General features: G+C 44.7%; 1 protein-coding gene across 2 annotated transcripts in view; it reads left to right on the top strand.

The window, feature by feature from the left end:
• DCAF11 (DDB1 and CUL4 associated factor 11) overlaps nt 1-22,070 on the top strand; it is a 631,260-nt gene that overhangs the window by 99,987 nt on the left and 509,203 nt on the right. For both annotated transcript variants that reach the window (XM_069634008.1, XM_069634009.1), the window contains exon 4: nt 6,920-6,984. In XM_069634008.1, the coding sequence (XP_069490109.1) occupies nt 6,920-6,984 (65 nt within the window). The remainder of the gene's footprint in view (nt 1-6,919; nt 6,985-22,070) is intronic.

Here is a 22,070-nt window from a genome sequence, read left to right as displayed (position 1 = left end):
ACCGTAATATGCTGTGGATGAAACTCGAAACCTGGAACTGCCCTCAAGCGGTTCTCGACCCTCTTAAAGCGCTTTACTCGCAAACCACCATAAGAGTGAAGCTCAACCAACAAGGAACTCTATCAGAGAAAAATCCAGGTGAAAAGGGGTGTCAAACAGGTTTGCCCATTGGCTCCTGCTCTGTTTATTGTATTCTTGGGAGACTTCCAACATGCGGAAACGAACTTCAGGACTTTCCCACCTAAAATAGGAAAAACCATCATCCTGCGACTGTTGTACGCGGACGACGCGATCCTGATTGACCAGGCGAAAGTCGGACTCCAGCGAAAATTAGTGAACCTGGCAAAATATATCAAGGAAAATCATCTCAAAATAAACAAAAAAACCCCAAAAATCATGACATTTGAGAAACTCCTGAAGAAACTGTCGAAACGGGAGTCGTGGCATCTAGATAATACAAAGATCAAAAAAGTAAAAAATATCAGATACCTGGATGTTCAAATAGACCACTCACGAACAGACATGGCAATGCAAGGCCTGCTCTGCGAGAAAGCAAAAAGACCAACATTGCAAATGAGAACTGTGGACAGGAAGTTCGGTAAATTCTCGCTAAGGCCTGCAATCAACTTTTACAAGACAAAAGTAGTACCAGCGCTGGCGTAATGAATGGAGGCTTCACTCTTCATCCCCCCACACGGTATGGAATAAGTTGGAAGGTCTGGTCGGGAAAGCCGTTCTCGGCCTACCGAAGCCGATCTCAATGGCGTCTATTCGAAGAGAACTGGGTTTAGTTTCTCTAGCCTCGACAGTTGACCAAAGCGCAATGAGACTTTATAGAAAAATAATCCTGGCAGAATCGTTACTCGCCTACGCCATCATCAAAGAGGAACTGGAAAACGGTAAAAGCTCTCAAAAAGTGGGTCAAAATCAGAAAAGAAAGGTTGTCCGAAATTGTATGCACAGAATTAGATCTAAAAGAAAACCCGGACAGAATCAAACAGAAAATCGAAGAAATGGATTCGATCAACACAATGCAGAAAGCAGTAGAAAACAAACTTCTATTCCATCTTCCTCCAACGTTTAACAAAGTGAAAAAGCCACTGAACTACACCGACAAATTCCCAGACAAAAGGAAAAGACTCCTATTTATGAAAGCAAGATTAAACGTACTCCTAACTCGAGAAATTCTAAAAATACGAGGTGTCGTAGGCAATCCGGGCTGTCGGCTATGTAAAAAAACGACGGCGGTGGAAACACTAAAACATCTGATCATAAATTACCCCAACACCAAACAAAACAGATCTACCTACCTTCTGCCCTTGATCTCGAATCCGTGGATATTCCAAGCAGATGAGCTATGGAATAAACTGATATCTGGAGAAACCACCAGGTGGACAGTGGCAAAGGCAAACCTAATCGATCTGGCTTTTCGTCAGATCAACGAGGCATCCTCCACCCCCTCCACCACCATCTAGAGGCTCACATGGACTCGGCGCTGCTGAGAAAATCGGGCAGATGTTTAGGTAGACCTGTACGAAGTCTTTTTGGTGAAACCAGATAGCGGAACGTTTGAACAGAACTAGAAACCTTGAAAAATCCCTCCAAAGAAAACAAGGACCGTTGGAAAGAGAGTGGAAAAACACACAAAAAAAGCATATGCGACACCCAAAGACATTTCTACAATGAGCAAATAAATAACGCTGGTAACTCCACGAGCAAATTGTTTGAAATACTAAAATCAAAAGAGTAAACGAAGGCATTAGCTCCACCCTTTACTCCATCTAAGGTGGACTGTGACAATGTACAATCAGCCTTCACTGCCAAAGTCAACAAAGCCAGGACCCTGCTTCTGGAGGCACAAAAACAGCCATCTGATCAAATAGACTCAGTAGGAGCATCGATCACATGCCAACAGGAACCTTTCCAATTTAAAAACATCACAACAGAAGAAATACTGAGAACCCTAAATTCAATTAGACATACCACATGCACAGAAAATGCCATTCCCCCAATACTTATCTTGGAAAACGCCAACATCTTCTCTCCACTCCTATCTAAAATGGTGAACGCATCCTTCCGTGATGAACATGTCCCAGAAAGCATTAAATCTGTCACCGCACGCCTATAGCAAAGAAACCAGACTCAGTTCAAAGAGACCCCGGCAATCCGAGACCGATAACAAATTGCAATTTCTTGCTAAAAGTACTTGACAGGATAGCAACTGTCCAACTTCAAGCGTACGTGGAATACAATAATATACTACATGGTCAACAATCCGGATTCCGCACAGCTCGTAATACTGAGACCACAAAGTGGGACCTGCAGTCACACATGCCAAGCATTGTGGAAAAGGGGAACACTGGTCCCCTCATGCTGCTAGACCTTAGCACAGCCTTCGATCTCTGAGACCATAATCAACTCAAATCGACTCTAGCGAAGGTCGCTAATTGCTCTCCTAATGCAACTAGCTGGCTAGACTCCTTCCTGTGAGACAGAAAATCCAGGGTTCACTGGGGTAACAACTTTTCATTCACTGAGACAATTGGCTGTGGCGTGCCTCAAGGAGCCAGCCTGTCTCCACTACTAATGAGACGGAACTAATGGTCTTCGGTCCAAGCCATGCCAGAGCCAAACTTAGCAGCTCATGTTAATCCTTATGCATAAACAACATCCAAATCAAAGTGGTAGACAGAGTAAAAACATTAGGGATGTATATGGATTTGTCCATGAGTGCCAAAGCCCATGTTCTCCAATTAAATAAGAAATGTGCATATCACCTTTGTCTCCTCAAATCAATCTGCCCCTACCTGAGTGAAGACAATTGTTCGACAATAGCCAGAGCGACCATCCTCCTAAGGCTGGATTACGGCAATGCCCTCATGCTGGGAGCAAATAAGGGTCTTATTGCCAAATGTCAAACTATCCAAAATAATGTGTTATGGATTATAAAAAAGAAGTCCAAAAAGGAACACAGAAGCAAGGATAGTAGGAATATACACTGGTTAGCCGTGGGGCAAGGAATTGCTTTTAAGGCTATGACACTGACACACAGATGCATCCACGAGACTGGCCCGTCCTACCTGAAAAGCAAATTGATCACGAGCATTCCAAAACGGGCACTCAGATCGCACTCAAAGGTTCAAATCGAAATTGCCAGATTCAAAAAGGCTAATTGACTCGGGAAAGCCTTCCATATTAAAGCAGCCATGATGTGGAACAACCTACCCATCTCTTTAAGACTACAACAAAAATACACAGGTTTCCGGAGAAAACTCAACACATTTGTTCAAATGACAAACCGGTCCTAGGAAACTGATACCCCCAATGACTTACTGGGCGCCTTGTCCTGTGATTATATGTGTTGTTGTCCTTACGTTTTCATGTGAGCGCTTTGATGCTTGCGAGCTACTGGCGCTATATATACAAACAAATAAAGAAAGAAAGAAAAACCAGGGAAAACTGGAGAAAGCACCAGAAAGATGAAAACTGGTATTGACAAAAATAAAATAACAAGGATTGGCCTAGCAAGTAGATCCGATTTCATAAATATCGTGTTTGTCTGTTCTGTGCAGGCCAGGATGTAGAATAATACCAGAATTAACAATAAAAATGTGAATGCAGCACAGAAGTCAAAAATGCATTAATGTGCAAAGCAGCAGGGAAGAAAACTTGATTTTAAAAGGATCATTCACAAATCTCCCCCCAAATCTCGCCCAACTTAGACCGATTCACTCATTCTCACGAACTTGTGACCACAATGACATAACTTTCTGTAGGTTCCCCTTGTTCTGCATTACAGAGGAGCTGACTGGCACCAGGGACCCTCTCTAATATGAATCTTCAAGAGCTCTGGTAGAGTGCTAAAGGTATCTAGGCAGACTTTAAAAGGAGCTGAGCATGAATGAAGAGCTGCACAGCCATTGGGATCACACCATGATTTTTAAAAAAGGAATTAATAAACAACTATGTTAAAAAGAATATGTCCAAGTCCATGCTGAAATCATATGACAGCAATATTTTTAAAGCATTCTTTTCTGATGTGGGTTCACGGAAGTGACAAAAAGGGCTCCCCTATAGCTATAAGAGATCAAGTTTGGAATTGGTACGGGGATAGTGCTACAACTCTCCCTTGTCCATAGTATCCCCTTGTGACAAATTGGTGGAAATGCAGTGACTGTTTACCCATTGCCCATAACTTCTGGTGAGTGTGGCACTGGCCTCCCAAGTAGTAGGCATCCCCCAAGGGGTGGTGGTGGGGGGGAGGTCTATATGATACCAAATCTTCAGTCTGACCAGTCCAAGAGGTTAGTGTTCCACAAAATCAGCAAAACAAAGCCCTGAAGTGCTTCCAAACAGTTCCAAAGGAAACCCCAAGAGGATCCACGAAACAGGGGGTGGGGTAAATGGGGGGGCAGGGGGGAATAGTAGGAACAATGGAGAGTGCATTAAGGGGAGGGCAGGGTAAAAATTGTACAAAGGCAAGTAGGCAACGGCATAACAAGACCATTATTATTTATTTGCGGATAGTTCTAAAAGAACTTGTACAAAATATAAATCAACAATTTAATTACATGCAATTCTTATAAAAGTTAAAAGTTTAGATATGAAAAATCTTTCACAATTACACTCACACTTACTACAATGAGCGTTAAGCATTTACAGTTTTATCAACAGCATTCAGTACTTATTTATAGCTTTACCCTTTTACTACAGTGTGCAGTAACAGTTTACAATTTCATCAAAGGCTTTAGGTTTTGGTTTATAGCTATGATCTTTAGAGGGGATAGCAGCGTATTTTAAATCCTAATGCAGGCAACCTAATACCAGTTATCATAAAACCTATCCGTTAAAACAATAAATACTATACATATTAAAAAAGTTACATCTAAAATTCAAATCTAAACATTGGCATAGGAATGGGGGAGTCAAAATCTTCCAATAACATTGCCCAATCATTGCTTAACAAATAGCAGCCGCTCTCATGACACACCACAGGCGATCAAGTGCAATATGCAGGCTTTCTTTTTCCGTGTTAAGACAATGGGTCCAAAAAGCTTCGTCCTTGATGGAATCATAGCGAGCAACCGTGTGACCTAAAATATTCATGTATTCAGTGCACATAGTTGAACATTCCGTAAATAAATGTTTAGCGGTCTGAAGTATCCCCGTTTTTACATAAACGGCAACCTCTGTCTTCGAGCGGGATACCCAATGATGCTTCTGCAGCAACAGATGTTGGGAGTTGATTGGTACGCAGTCTTAATTGAAAGCTCTGTACTGACAAGTTCGGGCATTGTCTAAGATACCTCCTGGGGTTTTAAATATTTGTGGACTACCATCGAAACATAACAATAACTTCTAATAGTTGCCAAGTGGTCATAATTGTTGACCCAGTCCCACTGTTTGAGTTTATTCTTGAAAATATTTTTCGGACATAGGTAGCTAGTCCCTCGAAACATTGGGGCACCAGCCAATGGACTCATAGATACTAGCAGCCAGTATATCGAAATAGCATTTCCCACCACCCTGCGAGGAATTAGTGCCTATCCCCAGTAATGAGCAGCTGGCATTTGGGGTGCTTGTGTGCTTTAATGTGAAGAGCACCTCTTCTAATGAGCAGCTCACCATATCAAGACCATTTGCCAAGCACAGGAGCCATGTTTGACTCATTTTTTTTCCCAGTGGCACAATTGTAACTAATAAAGAAATTAATAGTGTCACCTGTGTAATAATGGTTTCTGAACTGGCTACCAACTGTGCTTTGGTTTCTTACATAGAACCACCTGGATATAGCTCCTGTGAGGAAGCCCTTGCGGCGCCTCTGCTTGTAGTGGTGGGCCTGCAGCATATGTATTTCCTTAGGGCTGCCCCAAAAGGTATATGCAAGGCCAAATAGCCACTCTCCCTTGGGTTTTTAACAACTGCCAGCCCTCTGTCCTGGGATAAAAGGAAGGATCAGGATGTTGGTTAACCTCAGAATTGGAGCTCAAAAGCATAGGGAGGGCATGCTGCATGTAGAAAAACAGCGAGGGAGTGAGTAATGGCAAGCCATCATATTTTCATGGGAAGGAAGGAAATGACACAATAGTGCAAGGCCAGGGACTACAGGGTCCATGCATTTAAGGAAAAGCAAAGGAACCGTGTAGAGCAACAGTTTAATGTCTAATTTGGCAAGAACTTAGTGGCCAAAATGGCATTTGTTAATCAGTACATTCCACAAGGCCATTTGACTTGGCCCTCCTGGGAGCTGCCCTTGATCAACATGGATGGGATATTTTTTTTTTCATCTTTGGGCATTGCTAGTGCCATGGGTTTTGTGGTTCTTCAATGGAACATTGGAAGGCAGAAGGGGGTTAGGGGGTGGTGTTACCCTGCACTAGAGAAGCAATGTCCGTTATCTCACTGGGTTACCAGAGAGCGGCTATGGAAGTGCACAGTGTGCTTGCCTTGAGGTGAGATAGAGCTTCATAGTTGCAAATGTGCTGCCCTGTAAAGCCCTCACCCATGCAATGACTTGCTTTTACGTGCATCTCTTAAAATGAGGAAGGCCTTGTGTTCAGGTGAGCTACAGGGGCCTTTGAATTGCATGTGAGATACTAGTTCATTGCTAAAGGACTATTAACTTTGGCTGGTCTGTCGCATTCCTGAAAAGGTGAACCATCCAGCCTTCCAGGGTATCTCGCATATATCCAATAAGGCCACCCTTTCCTGGAAAGGGTTTGAGAAAAACAATGCTTTTATAGTAGATAGAAAAGGGTTTATCATGAGATGAGCATTTCTGCTTTTCTTTTTTCCCATTTCCTGTCCTCCATCCTCTTCATCTGATCTTTCTCCATTGTTATATCCTGTCAAAAGAGATCTCCTATCAATAATTGCTATTTTCTGATCACAGACAACTCTGTGCTTTTTCTGTTTACAGCGGGAGACTGGCCAGTGTCGGAACAGCAGCTTCTCTGCTGGCGAGCGCTCACAGATGTCCTCACAGTGAGTATCTCCCACCTAGAGGAAGCTATGTGGAGAAGCTGATGGGGGCAGGTGGTGGGTGTATACTGACAGGAACAGGTGGCTTGCACTTCGAGTCTCAAGAGAGTTCTGGTGGTTGGGATACGTTGGAAAATTGTTTTGGGGTGGTGTTCCCAGTCCTTGACATGACCGCTCAGATGTGTTTTTGAAAGAGAATGTAGGAGTATGAAGCTCCAACGAAAGGTTGGGGGTGGGTGGCGAGTTGGATAGTATGGTTACGATTGCACAGGTGATTATGAAGAGAAGGGACCTTTGGTGAGCCGGAATTACAGTTTAGAAGACTGTAGGTATCACTTGTGCCAATAACTTAACTATTCTTCACATCGAGAACTTATCATGCTTCACAGATAGCTGGCATTTGCTGTATACGTCGTACAAATGACTTGTCTCTGCATGGCTCCTGAAGGGAACAAGTAACCAGCATGGCTACAAAAGGAAGAGATCCTTTCATCTATCTACTGTAAAACACATGTTATGTTACATGAGCCTTGGTATAAGACTATTAATGAAAAGATGTGTTTTTATATGGAGCTTGACAATTCCTTAATAGGTCGCTTAAATTTCAAGCTTTTTTGGCATGGGGATAGTGTTATCAGGATTTAAGATGGTATGTACTTGTATTTCTAGTATTGGTAATGCAAGTCAAATATTGTCTGGTTTGGTGCTGTATTGAGACAGAACAGTGAATTGTGAATGACTGAGCATGAGACAGTGATTAAAATGGGTCTAAGAATTAAGGGCACCCTCCTCTTAAATATTGCTAATGATGCCTCTGCATTTTTCAGCAGAAATTGGGGAAGGCTTAGCAACTGACAAAAATCTTGTACGAAGCACCCCTGTTATGGGGCTGGCTTGGGCTAATAAGTACACCAAGACCATTGATTCCACTTTAAACATTTTATCTAGGGAAATGGTTATGAAAAGGGGCCATCATAAAGTAGAAATCGAAAACTAAAATGTAAGGATAGATCTCCTCCTAGGTCTATTTGGGCATCACAGCCCCCAGGAGGCCCCACCAGTGTCCTGCCCTATCAACCAGGTTATGGGCCAGGCACTCAAATGTCTTTCCCAGTCCCTAAAATTCAGAAAGGAGGTTCCATTACCACTCCAACGCACCACCCCAAACCCCCCTTTCAGTTCTCTGGGTGATACAGGCTCTAGGGTTTCCAGAACCATTCTTTAGGGGATGGACTAGTTGTGGGTCTTTGGGGCCCCATACCTCATGGGTAATCCTAGAGTGTAGCTCCTGCTGTCCCTCTTGGTCTTACCATTACTTCCTTGACTCTTTTAGCTCTTGCCAATGTCTCCTGCACTCTGCTGCTGCTACCTCCATCTTTTCCATTTATCCAGATTCTGCTTTTTCCAGCTCTTTCCAATCTTCAGCTGCTGTCTAACTCCCACCCTGACTGGGGCCTTTGGTTTTTTGAGTGCTCTCCCTGGGTAGGACTCTGGTTGAGTGGTTGCTTCCTCAAAGTGGGCATTTATTCTATAAAAGCACTTGGTCTGCTGTTTAAACTTTTTGAATGTTCCGAGAACGTTGGGTCACAGGGAATTTGCAACACTAAATCTTCTGAGAGAGAGCTCCTTGCCGGGAAACCCACGATCAGAAAGCACAAACCTGCAGCTTTGTAGCAAGCACAGGTCTTCATAGCTCACAGAGTGGCTTACTAGGTGTTTTAAGGGACTAATATCATACCACAGAGAAACCAGCGATTTTCTAAATTTAGAACCGTTTATTAAACATGTGTCCCCCGGCGTCTCACTGGGGCTTGGAAATGACTCCATTGGCATGGCATGTGGGGTTGTAATCGTAGCCGGAGAAGTGCTGCTAATACCATGCTAATGAAAGAGTCTGATAAAAATGAGGCATTTGTTATTCCTTTTTCAGGTCTGTCTATGGAGACCTTCAAACTCTGTTGGAGAAGGTCAACGTTGCCCTGACTGGCATGCACTGGCCATCTTGGGGGCTAGGGATTGATCAAGGACAGCCTGCATATGGTATTAACTGGCTGTGGAGGGCTTGGAGCAGCAGGACTCTCCTGCCCTGAGCCCCTGCAAATGACCCTCCCTTCTGATGGGGAGCAAGTTGGGTAACCAGGGAATCCTCACTTTTGGGGCCATCATTCACTGGTTCACAGACCAGGCAGAGAACTTCATCACACTGTATATTAAAAAAATGTTAATAGTCAGAATACTTTTGAAAGGTTTAGATAAAAAAATCTATCGGATACGCACAAAGAGATCCCGGGAATTTTCCAGGCTCTTACCTTCTGCTCCTCTCCCACCCCCCCCTTTTTCACACTCTCCCTCTTCTTTCCCAAACCTTTTCCATCCCTTCACTATCCGCAGCTTCTCCCACCCCCTCCTCGGGACATTGCCCCCTCACCCTCTCTTGCATCCTCATCAACGCCAGATCAGTAGCCAGAAACAAACACATGATTTTTCACCTCATATCCGACAAAAAAAAACAGACATCCTCTTCATCACTGAAACCTCGTTCTCTGACTTCCTCCCATCTGCACACAAGGTCTCCCTCGCCACCCACGCCCCCAGGCTACTCCCTGGTCATCCACAAAAGACCAAGCAGAGCAGGTGGAATAGCTATGCTCCACAAACCTTACCTCACACCCTTAAACATTGACAAACAACCCTGTACTGATGACTGAATTCTTGCTAGTCAAATTCCTTCCGTCTCCCACCTCTTCCTCCTCCTTTACTGACCCCTGGGCTACAACAGAACCTTTGCAGACTGAGTGACTCTGTAGCCACCATCCTGGTCCCTCATCCCACGCGTGCCGTCCATGGTGATCTAAACATCTGATTTGACACCCCCTCCAGCCCCATGACCCGTCATCTCCTTGACAACCTGGAAGCCCTCCATAGGACCCAACTCATATAGGGTCCCACACACATTGCAGATCACACCTTAGATGTAGTGTTCAGCTCATCCAACCTGATCTCATTCCCTCTCACCCACCCCGTCGTCTGGACTGATCACACTGCTATCTTTTACTCAGCTCAGACTCCCACTCCCTCCACCCCTCCCCACACCTGTTAACGCCCCCAGGATCCCGCTCTGAAACAAGGTAACCATCTGTCCGGATTTATCCTCCTCCCTACTCTCCTCCCTTTCCAATCTCTCCCTCCAAGGAGGAACCTCCTCCCCAGACCTCCTCCACCAATACCTCTATTCCCCTTAAATCCTCAAAATCCCCTCAGGTCGTTCAGCCGTACTGTCAAATACCTCAAAACCCCCAACCAACGTCCGGAACGCCATTGGCATGGCAGACCAACCCTTCCGCCCAAAACGAAGCCACTCTTGCTAGACATACGAGAGCCTACAGATTTGAAATTGGGAAAGCCAAACGTGCCTTCTACAACTCCTGCATCGCCAATGCAAACAACCCCTGCAACAAACTCCACAAGATCATCTCTTGAGTTCAAGACCCCACTCTGCCCCCGCTCTTCCTCACCGTCCCCCGAATCCCAAGCACTGTGCGACCGCCCCCCACTCCCTCTGATCATTACTTCAACGTAGCTATTTGAAATGAGCCTCCCCGTCCACGCTAAACAATGACCCTCTTCCGCCCGTTACCAACTCCCCTCTACCCCTGCTGCCCACACATGTCCTCTTCAGATTGTTCTCTGCAAACTCCCATCTGGAGTTCCCAAGACTTCTCTCCAATAGACGCCCCTCAGGATCTCCGGCAGACCCTTGCTCCCACGGCCCTCCTCAAAAACATTCTCTCCTCCACCTGTGCAGGCACTCTCGTCAGATCAGTTACCAACCACTCACTAACAGCTAGTCTCTTCCCCACAGCATACTCAACCTCTCACGTCAAACTACTACTAACAAAGCACTCCCTGCCCGTCAAACCCCTCCATGGAACTGAATCCTCCTTTGTATCCATCTGGGACAACCTGAAAAGAACAGCAGACTCTGAGGGCTATGCCGTACTCCTCCTCCTCCTCCTCGAACTCTCGCAGCCTTCGACGCGATCAACCACTCCATCCTCACAAAAAGACTTTGACCTAGGCATCAGGTACTCTGCCCTCAGATGGATCTCCTCTTGCCTCTCCGACTGCTCCCAAATCGTCGTCATCCCTCCTTTCTCCTCTGCCCCCCACCCCGGTCCCCACAGTGTCCCTCAGGGAGCCTCCTCTTCATCCTCTAACTTTCATCCTTCCCTCATCCGCTCCCACAATCTCACCTGTTACAAATATGCTGATAACACTCGGATCATCCTCAAGATTCCCAACTCCCCCATCTACACTGTGCGTAGAACTGTCATCTTGCATCACAGACATTGACCTCTGGATGGCAAACAACCACCTGCTCCTCCACCCCAGAAAAAACGAAATCCTTATCTGCAGCAAAACAGCCCTCCTTCCCCAACCAATCCCTGTGCCTCCTTCATTAGGACTCATGCCCATTGCATCTCCCTCAGTCAAAAACCTAGGCTGCACTTTTAGCTCAGACTTGACCATCTCCCGTCACATCAATGCAGTCTCCAGATAATGCACTTTCCACCTCTGCATCCTCAAGTGCTTCTTTCTATAGCTCTCCTACTCCCATAGAGTCTCTGCAATCATGGCCATCATCCTCTCGCGCCTAGACTACTCTATCTCCCTCTACCTAGGCGCAACTGCAGTTCAACACAGACGGCTCCAACGGATCCAAAAGACTGCAGCAAGGCTCCTCCTTGCACTCTTCCCCCAGAGAATACATCTCAGGATACTTCACTGGCTGCCCATCAGCCAACAGGCCTCTTTCAAAGCCATGTGCATTACCCACCGCGCCATCCACATGAAAGGCCCATAATTCCTCCAAAACATGCTCACATGCTACCACCCCTGCACACCTCAGACTAAGAAGTGCCTGTTTCTCCATCCTTGCACCCACCTACTGGAATTGCCTCTCCCTCGCACTCAGTCTCATAGAGAGTCACCTGACCTTTAGGAAAGCCCTCAGCTCCTGATTTCCCTGCCCCACCCGGCACCTATTCCTATTCCTCTTCCTCTCAGATACCAGCTTCACCCTTCGTCAAACACACACTCACCCCTCTCTCAGCTAACTTCCTTGTCTCGCCTCCATCTACTGCACTCTGCCATCTCAAACCCTGCCCTCATACGAAGGACTCAAGAAGGTATTTCAGTAACTTGCACATGTCAAGAATCTTGACAGTGGGTTAGGCATTGCACTCTTATGTACCTCAGAGGGGTACCTTAAATGCACCATAGGAAACCCACTCTGATCCTCCGGGAGGACGACAATCTGGCACACCTGAGCCCTCTTTATAGTCTGCACTCTATGTAACTCTACAGCACATGAGGCTTGGCTAGGCCGCCATAAGAAAACTTAAAAGGAGGGCGTTGCTCGCACTAGAAGGAACTAAGGGATGGCAATTTACCACTCATCCTCTCAAAGGGTGAATGTTATGTATTTGTATAGAGCTTAGATTGTCTGTGAAGCGTAGCACTGCCCTTTGCAAATAGATTGAACCCGGGATGTAGACAATGTTGTTTGTATAGCTAACACATTTTCTCCCCTCGCACAACACAGCTTCTTAACTTAATTGAAGGTATGGGCGTGTTCCACACACCCTGCACTCACATATAACACTCTTGCAAAACACCTCTGCCGTAAGAATGAAGCTATCTTTGATGAAAAAAATTCACACTGTAGCTTCTCGCATAATTCTCTATCTCCTTCAACACAATCCCACCTGTTTAGTTCATAGTTTACCTCTGTGGCACCCATCCACACGCCATTCAGACAGGGTGCTTAGCAGGGTCTTGGCCACCATCCCATAACTTTAATTGGACGAAATGCAAACACGCATAATGACACCTCCCAACTCTCCCAAATTCGTACTCCGGTCCCTCTGAGGGAGTGCAACCAACAGCGCGTTGGGACCATAACTATGGAGAAAGGCGCTACACAAATCACACAAATTAATGAATAGACAAACTGATTGAACTGCTTTTTTTTTTTTTAAATGAAGATTCCAGTCCCTTGCCATATTTTGAAAATCCAGATATGAGTTTAGTGAAAAGCCACAGATATGATTACAATGGATAGAGCTGGGCGGCATGGCTTGCTGATCCCTGTGGCTCACACTATTACCTAGTTGACAGTGGCTGCCAAGGGATTTGTTATTAAAACACTTAGCATTGCGATAGTGCATCTCAAATGGCCTTGCTTACTTGAGGTCTTAGAATGTGTAGAAGGAAACTATTGCACTATGGAACATGTTAAGGAGCATATTTGCTAAGGAACAAAGTTCACCTATTTATGTAATTCCAAGTCATGTCAGGGGCTGAATAAAGGTAGGATCAGCAGGATCATAATGCAGCTCCTCTTTATCAGTCATCGCCCAATAAGCAGGAGCTACCACTGTAGAATGACAAGCTACATTGCGTGCCACAAATGTAACATCTACATAAGATGAAAACCATGTTTTTGCCTCTTTTGTGTGTGGCCCGTTATCTTGAAATGTCTTCTAAAGGTGTTAGTATTCTTTTACATACACTTCCAAATATACAGAGTGAATGTCTCATAGGTATGGTTTTATGGTGCCAGTTGACGTGTGGCGTTAACAGTAAATAGTTCCTTAATGCTTCTGATACAATGCTCCTCTAGGCTACAAGCGGCATCTCAATAGCTCCCGGAAATGTGTGATCCTATATGGGTGCATTGTGGAAGCCTTGCATCATGATGACTATTATTCTAATTCCCAATAATGCACTACTAACTGTGATGTGTATACTGCCTCAAGAAGCCAGAGTCAGAACAAGGTAGAAGCCTTGTGGAACTTTGCTTAAAGGTTTTTAGTGTGTCTCTATCATGCCCCCTCTCACATCTTCTTTTCTACTCTCATGGCTACTTCACTCCTCTTCATTTTTCCCACTAGTCCTCTGTCCCTTCAATGTTTCACTCCTCTTTGCTCTTGCCTCACCCTTTGATTTCACTCCTCCTTCTGTCACTCTACTACCCTCCCCCACACAAATACTGCCCTCCTCCATACTACTACTACTCAAGAACCTTCCTTTCATTCAGTACCATTTGCTTCACAATCCCTCCTTACACTGTCTTCTAAACATTCGCCGGATAAAAACCGCAGACTCATACAGCAATACCACTTCCACTCCCTAGCCAATACCCCACCTGCTCCAGTCTGCTGTTCCTTCCTTCCTTCCTTTCCTTCCTTTCCACCGTCATGATGGCGCCAAGAATATCAGGAGTGTTGGAAACGGATAGTTTAAAGTTAGAGAGGGATGTTCAAGTGGGAGTCGGCCACAGGAGTAGAAGGAGCAGAATAGGTAGAGGCAAAAGCAGCTACTGACACTCTGGGTCTGATGACTTTGTAGACAGGAGGCAGTGTCAGGCTTACTGATGCAAGAGGAGAAGAGAGCTTCAAGTGAGAAGAGAGGAGAGAGTGATCAGTCCAGGAGAGAGAAGTAGTGAGAGGGATATATAGAGGCATGACAGTTGAGATGAGAGCAGCCAAGGTGGGGTCCGCGCTGTGCGTTGGGCCTGAGGGTAAGATGTAAAGAGAGAGTCGCAAAGATTGATGCAAGGTCCTGAGGAATCGGGCGAGTCGAGATGGATGTTGAGATCACCCAGTAGGAGGAGTTGAGAAGTGGAAGAAAGGAGAGACCCCAGACCAGGTCAGCCCATTCCAAAAGGAAGAGGGAGGGTTGACCAGGTGGCCGATAGAAGGTGGCCAGCAGGAGTGAAGGAGAGAGAGAGTGTAGGAGAGAGAGGGAGAGCCTGCAGACCAGGCACTCAAAGGATGAATAGGGCTGAGTGGGAATGGCGGACACAGATTCACTCATGGAAGATCATTGCTGCTCCTTCATCTGGTCTGTTTGGCCGAGGCAGAGAGAGTGCCTTGTAGCCTTCTGGGAGAAGTGTGACAATACTCGTGACAGAGCTATCCTTGAACCAAGTTTCAGTGAGGGCAGGAACATCAAGATCCAGAAGTTCAAGGAGGTTGCAGATGTCAGAGGAGTGTTTGACAGCTGAGTGACTGTTACGTATGGCAATGGAGAGCATATTGCCATTTGTGAGATTTATAGGGGAGCAGGGGGACAGTGATCCTTCCCATACGTGGCGAGAGTGCCTGAGGGACAGAGGTAGGAGTAGGAGGAGGAGCTAAGGCCAGCAAGGGAGCCGGGACCACAGTGGTTGAGGGAGCCAGTGCAGAAGGGGCCGCAGGGGGCAAGGGAGATTCAGATACGGTGTTAGTGGGTGGCAAGTTCACCAAAGAGGAGGAGGCTGACAAGGTTGTCAATGTGGGGGGTGGCGGCAAGGAGGCCGTGGCGAGGGTAAAAGGGTGGTTAGGAGGCAGCAAGGGAGCCAAGGTGGGCACTGCTGGCAGGGGAGCCAGGGATGCTGGAGGAGTGCAGAAGGAGAAGGGAGGTTGATAAGGCGGGGGAAGAGCCTATCAAAGTGTAGAAGGTTGGGTTGAGGGCCCTGTACCATGATGGTACCATTGCAGTAGTCATTGATGATCACCCTGGAGGTGGAGAAAAGGGCAAGAAGGACCTCCCAGCAGGTGCCACAATTGATGTGTGAGGAAGAGAAAGGAGAGAGAAGAGCGATTATATGCAGAGTCCATAGGTCGGGTGAGGGAACAACAAAGAGGATGTCGGTGAGATTCTCTCTGGCAGAGGCAGTGACGTGGGTGTCTGCAATCGGATTGCCTGGATAAGAGCCCAGTCTGTCCTTCTGGAGTTTCTTCCTGACGGACATAGTAAGGGGTGAAGGATAAGAGATAGAGAAGCAGTTTGAGAAGATGGAAGAGCTAGATGGCACCATAGCAAACTGCAGAGAATGAGGTGCACTTAACCAGGCTGATGCCACAGAGGCGCAGGCAAAGCAGTGGGGGTAGGGGGGAAGGACAGGGAACAAAAGTGGGAGAACTGGAGAGGACACGGGAGCGGGGGGAAAGGTGCTCGAACAGATTTCCCTCCACCCAGTGAGACTGAATCAGTTAATGGGTCTAGTGAGTGTCATTCATCCGTCCCAACACCATCTTCCTCATGTCAGTGTCATACATAAACCAACTGACCATAGGGAAGGGTTGGGGACCCTACCATAAATACGAGCAGGGTTGGGGACCCTAATCAAAGCCCAAGAAGCAGCAGTGGCAGAGATAAGACCACTGAGAAGGGTCAGGGACACTACCACGAACATGGGAAGGGTCAGGATCCAAAAGCAGATACTGAAAGTATCTGAGGAAATCTTCCTTGTCCCAGTGAAAATGAGAGATCACTGACTACCCAGAGAATGGTCTGGGACCCCAACAAGATTTGAAACTTTGCTAAAAAAAAGAAATCAGAGTGGCGAAGTGTGCATCAAGCTGAAAGCAGTAAGAAAGAACTGTACCAAGCAAATACCAGGAGAATGGAGCCATTCTCCTGGTACCAAATCAGGAGCTTTCATAAAGATGCCAGAGGAAGTGTGTCATTCCCCCCTGGCCTTGTTGAACTATATCAAATAATACCAGGCAAATGGAGTAATTCTCCTGGTATCAAACCAGGAGTTGCATTAAATACGCCAGGGGAAGGGAATCATTCCCCCTGGCCTTGTAGAGAACTGTGTCAAGCCATATCAAGAGAAGGGAGGCATTCTCTTGGTCCTGCATTGAGAGTCAAGCTGGAGACACTAGGGAAAGGGAGGCATTCCCCCTGGTTTTACTGGAAGTTGTACAAATCCACACCAGGACAAGGGAGCTTTTCCTGGATGTGACATGATATAAAGACTGTGTGAAACCCACAGGCCAGGGTAAGGGAGTGATTCCCCCTGGTATTTTTGTTCTGCAAGAACATTCTTTTGTACATTATCCAGGAGAAGGGAGCCATTCTCCTTGAAAAAGAAGTAACTTTTATTGCGTTCAGTTTATTATAAACCTTTTGCATCATCACAACAATACATTGTAAATAAAAAAAATGATCATAATCATTACATTAACTTATCTTTACATTGAATTCCTATTTAAGCAATTCTCAATTCCTACAAAGTACAATACAAAATAAACAGGAAAGTTCATTGCCTTTACAATTGATAAAAAACACCTTTAAACCATTACAATTCATATGAATTATTCACCATTTTCAATACTTTTCCCTACAAAATGAAAAGCAGCAATAGTCAATGACGTATCCTGTCCAGCACAAGCCATATTCCACCAATCTTCCACAGTGTTCGCAACAAAACTTGCCAGAAAACGCTCAAAGTATAAAGTTCTCAAAGCAGTTAACCCTGTGCAAAATACAAATATGTTTTAGCGCTTCCTTCTGAGAAACTTTGCTGCAGAATCTGCATGTATTGTATTTTTTTCCCCCTCACTGAAAAAACAACTAAAATTCCACAAGTTGGATAAAGTTTAAAACGCAGTCTAAGAAAACTATTCCTAAAATTTTGGTTAGGGAATTTCATTTAATAAGAAGGCCAAGTGTTAAAATATGTTTATCTCATGAGTAAAATGTATAAAATAGTTTGTATCCTCTTGATTCCTCACAAGTCTTGATTCAGTCATTCCACCACATTTTCTCTTTTACCAAACCTGGGTTTGCAATCAACTCGTGAGACTCACAACTCTGCTAGAATGTATACGTATACCCAAGTAGGAGAAGGAGTGCACTTTTTTCAAAGGTTCTCTACCTATACTGTTCTCCTACTGGGCTGAATTACCAGAACAGTAGATTTTAGAGCATTCACTGCCAAACTGTTGGCTTCAACGTATGCTTGAAGCATGTTCAGCTGCTGCTGCTGCAAGTCTATAAAGGTCTGGTCTAAAAGGACCAGATCATCTGCATACAACATCCATCTTAATGGCAATATATTAATTTGGGCAGGAAAGGACCTAGCCTCACCTAACCACTCTCCCAAATCTGAAATGAACAAATTAAAAAGTGTCAGCGCTAATGGGCAGCCATATTTAATTGTATGTTTTAATATCTTTAGAGAAATTTCACCCCTTTCGTTCAGTCTAACTTTCAGTGACGCTGAAGAATCTAGAGCCCTAATTATCTCAAGTAAGTCTCTGGGGCAGCCCCAAGTAGCCATCTTTTTCCATGAAAGTGAGCAGTCCACGGTTTTGAGCGCTTGCATGAAATCAATAAGCAGAAAGATTGGTGTCTTATACAACGCACACCCTGGAATAATTTCATAATCTGGGCGTTTAAGACCGTTCCAGTGCCCGCAAACGAAACCTGATTGGTGGATGTCTATTCGATTAGCTTCCTTAATCCATGCCCTCAAACAATCCAATGTCATGATGGCAAATATCTTCCCAGGGATATCTAAAAGGGCGATAGGTCGATAATTACTTGGAATCGTCCCATCACCCTTTAGGTATTATCACACATTTCCAAGACAAAGGCACCTCTTTAACCCTTATTATTTGATCAAATAGTAATTCCAAGAAGCCTGACCCATAGCTCTGGACATTGTTTGAGCATATTTGTCAAACCATGTGTGCCGGGTGCTCGCGAATTACTAGCATGTTATATCAGGTCTACAATAACCTCTTTATCATAAGTGAGATCCCACTTGGATTCACCTGATCCCGCCAGACGAACTAACTCTTTGCTTAAGGGATTCACAAAGAATCATTCAAAATGAGATCCGCCCAGCCTCTGATACTGAATCTGTTTGTAAGGCTATTTGTGGGGTACCCTCATTTTTCAAAGGTTTCCGGATCTCACCTGTCTGTTTCTTCGAAAATGGCCAAAAGCATCCTCTTGTTTGAACATAGCCTTATGAGTGTAACCAATTCTTATATTTCCTTTTCTTATTTTTCCAAATTGAATTTTATTATTTTTAACAGGACAAACACTTGCCTGCAACTTATGATAACCATGGAACCTTAACATACATCAGAAAATCACATTAAAACAGGTTTAAAACAACCTTGCAGAGTCTCAAGGGTTTCCTCACATCTCGAGAGCTGAATGTTACTTACGTTGTCGTGAGTTTCATGCCCCCAACTGCATTGATTAAACTAACTCCCCCATTCCCCATCACAGCCATGAAAAACACTGGAACCACCTCTGAACACCCAAATGTCTAACCGCACAGAAAGCCTCATGCACCCCACAGGCCACAGCCGAAAAGGTTCAGTTCCTGCTGATGCGCGCCTCAGCCACGCTTCTTTGATGCAATGGAACTGTCTGATATCCACAATCCTCGTCTCATTGGCAGTAGGCGAGGCTCCGGGGCTGTCCTCTTCCTGCCTTTTCTGCTTTGTAATGTTCCAGAAAAGGGAGCCACTCTTGGTCTATGTGCCCATGTGTCTCCAGAAGGGCTACCGTTGGGCTTTCCACCTCGTAGATGTTGTGTGCTTTTTGCAACCATTCACGCCTTGTGGGAAAGGTAGCTCTCTTCCATTGCCTTGCCAAGTATGCCCTTGCGGCCAGTACCAAGTTCCGAGGCATGTGCGGGAGCAATACATAGTCCTCACCCCTTTCCTCAACCCTAAACAACAACCCGCAAGGGCGACAAGGGTCTGTCTATACCCTCTATGACATGCACCCAGCCCAACACCTATTTCCAATAGAGTTGTGCTTTCGGGCATCTCCACCAGTAGTGCCAGTAATAGTTTATCATTGTGCATCCCCTCCAACAGTGTGGGCTAATCCCTACATACATTTTCGAATGTGTCTATGGGGTTAGGTGCCAGCCGAGCAGCAGCCTGCTATTTAGCATTTGAAGCGATTGTGGAAGACTAAACTGTTCTATAAATGGTGGGCTAAACGTTCCCTCTCCTGCGTTATGCGCAGAATCTTTACCATATTCTGAATATCCTGGAAATCACCAGAGGAACGTATTCTACACATCCCATATACACAGAAACGTCATGTTAAGAGCTCAGCCCTGAAGATGGACCAATGTTCCGAAATGCATTGGCTAACAAGCTAATAAAGGTGAGAATGAGTTTTTGCCTTCATGAACAATAATGCAATTTTGATTTGGGCATGAAACACTTCAACTAATGGACTGTTTTCTTAATTTACTAATTAATAGAGAACAAAGCATACGTATATAGCAGCTTTTTTTTTTTAACAAGAGCATTCTGAGAGCACCTGGCAAAACCTGTGGTATCACTTGGTTATTTAACGTTTTCCCATTCATGTGGTCCTATGACTCCCTCTCGTTGCTTTTGAGATTGTGGCACTGACGGGTGTCCCCTATTAAGTAGCGCTGTGTATAGCTTTCGTGCCTGAATGTGTGTCAAAGACCTGCTCTTACTGTGTCAATGCAGTTCTCGCCAGTGTGGGTCTAATAGTATGCTTGGAAGCTGCAGGTATTCGAGAGTTGGGATGGTGCTTAAGCTCAAAGCCTGTTCCAGCTCAGCTTTGGTTAGTATAGACCCCTTGCACCATATTTGACCTGCTCTGACTAGTCCTGCCTCATAAAGCGCTTGGAATTTGTTTGGGTAAGCTAGGAGGATATATATATATATATATATATATATATATATATATATCAAAGAAACTGGAGGAGAAAGGACGGACCGCACTCACCATGGATCCATGGGGGTCCTACGATCCCGAGTAGGGAGAGGACCCAGAAAGAAATGCGCAATGCTCGCACGAGACGATGTGGAAAATATTTTATTTTTAATAGTAAAAACAGCCTGCACGGAGTGTGCAGAGCAAGAGGGGGCTGGGGAAGCAACAAACAGACAAGAGCAGGACGCCTGGTAAACGGCCCACCCACAACGCGTTTCACGCTCAACTGAGCGCTTGATCACGTGGTACAGCAGAGTACACAGACACAAATAACAATAGCAAGTAGTCCATCATCTATGTTGGTTGAGTTAAAAGTACCATGGAAGACTGTTTTGCTGGCGGCCATATTGTGATGAGAAGTCAACAGTAAGCCAGCAGTATAGCACATATATCATCCTGGAATGAAGTAGAAAGATAATAGTACAGAAATAAAAATATGGTTATATACAGACTGCCAATATACCATGATGTAAATACCTAGTTGTGGAGTAACAAAATTGCATTCTGCACTTGCTGATAGTATGAAAGATTTATAATTTCTGCAAAACATATGGTCAGTCTGAGGGGAGGCTGAATGAGCTAAAAGAGAGAACAATGCCAGGCATAATCAAACTATGTATAAATCGAAGAAAGCCAAAAAATCGTAACATACATATGCACGATTGGACTTTGTGCCAAAAAAGCAAAGAGGCAAAATAGCAACATAAACATGTACAAAATGGCAGACATTGTAACTCATGTGTCTTAATAGACTGTTTATCAGGCTCAGTGCCGGAAAAAATAGCCATGGAAGAGCCATCAGATGATCAAACAAATGAAGATGTTTGCAAGTTAGTCAACATTATAAATATGATAACAGAATGCGAGGCAGTAATCAATGTACCATTTCTATTTAAGGGTATTATACATTCAAACCCATAATAACAAAAGTGCAAGTGCAAGTTAATAGGGAACAGCATAAAAAGATGTGCAGCAAGGCAAGATCATACAAGCCCTTCCGGCATAAAGTGCGAATGCAGGTTGACCGATGGGCAGTATAAAAATTATTCAAGCCAGCAAGAGATACAAATAACATGATAAGAACTAGTCCACATTGGTACTATAATCCTAAATATATAATATAGTAAAGTGCAAGGCGACAGTCGATGTACCATATCAATCTAAGGACATAATGACATAATGAGATAAAGTGCAAGTGCAAGTTAGTCAAAACCAGCATATCAAAATGTACAAAGAAGCAGGATCGCATAAGCGCGAATGCAAGTCAACCAATAGATAGCATAAAAATTGTATAGGTCAACAAAATTATGTAGACAAATGTAATTAATAATCATTTAAGCGGTTAACTGGCACATATTATCATAGCTAACATGAGTAGGCATTTTTATGCGGTTAACTGAATACCTCAAACTGAGGCATGTAAGCTTGAAGTAATCTTGTAAGACCAGATTAAGAAACACCAAAAATTGGACATGATAGACTACAGCGAAAATTGTACATAGAAAACGTGTCAATGTGCAAAG

This window comes from Ambystoma mexicanum, chromosome 13 (genome assembly GCF_040938575.1).
Source record: "Ambystoma mexicanum isolate Mex_15411 chromosome 13, UKY_AmexF1_1, whole genome shotgun sequence".
Lineage (NCBI taxonomy): Eukaryota > Metazoa > Chordata > Amphibia > Caudata > Ambystomatidae > Ambystoma > Ambystoma mexicanum.
This window is presented reverse-complemented; position numbering and strand designations above follow the sequence as displayed.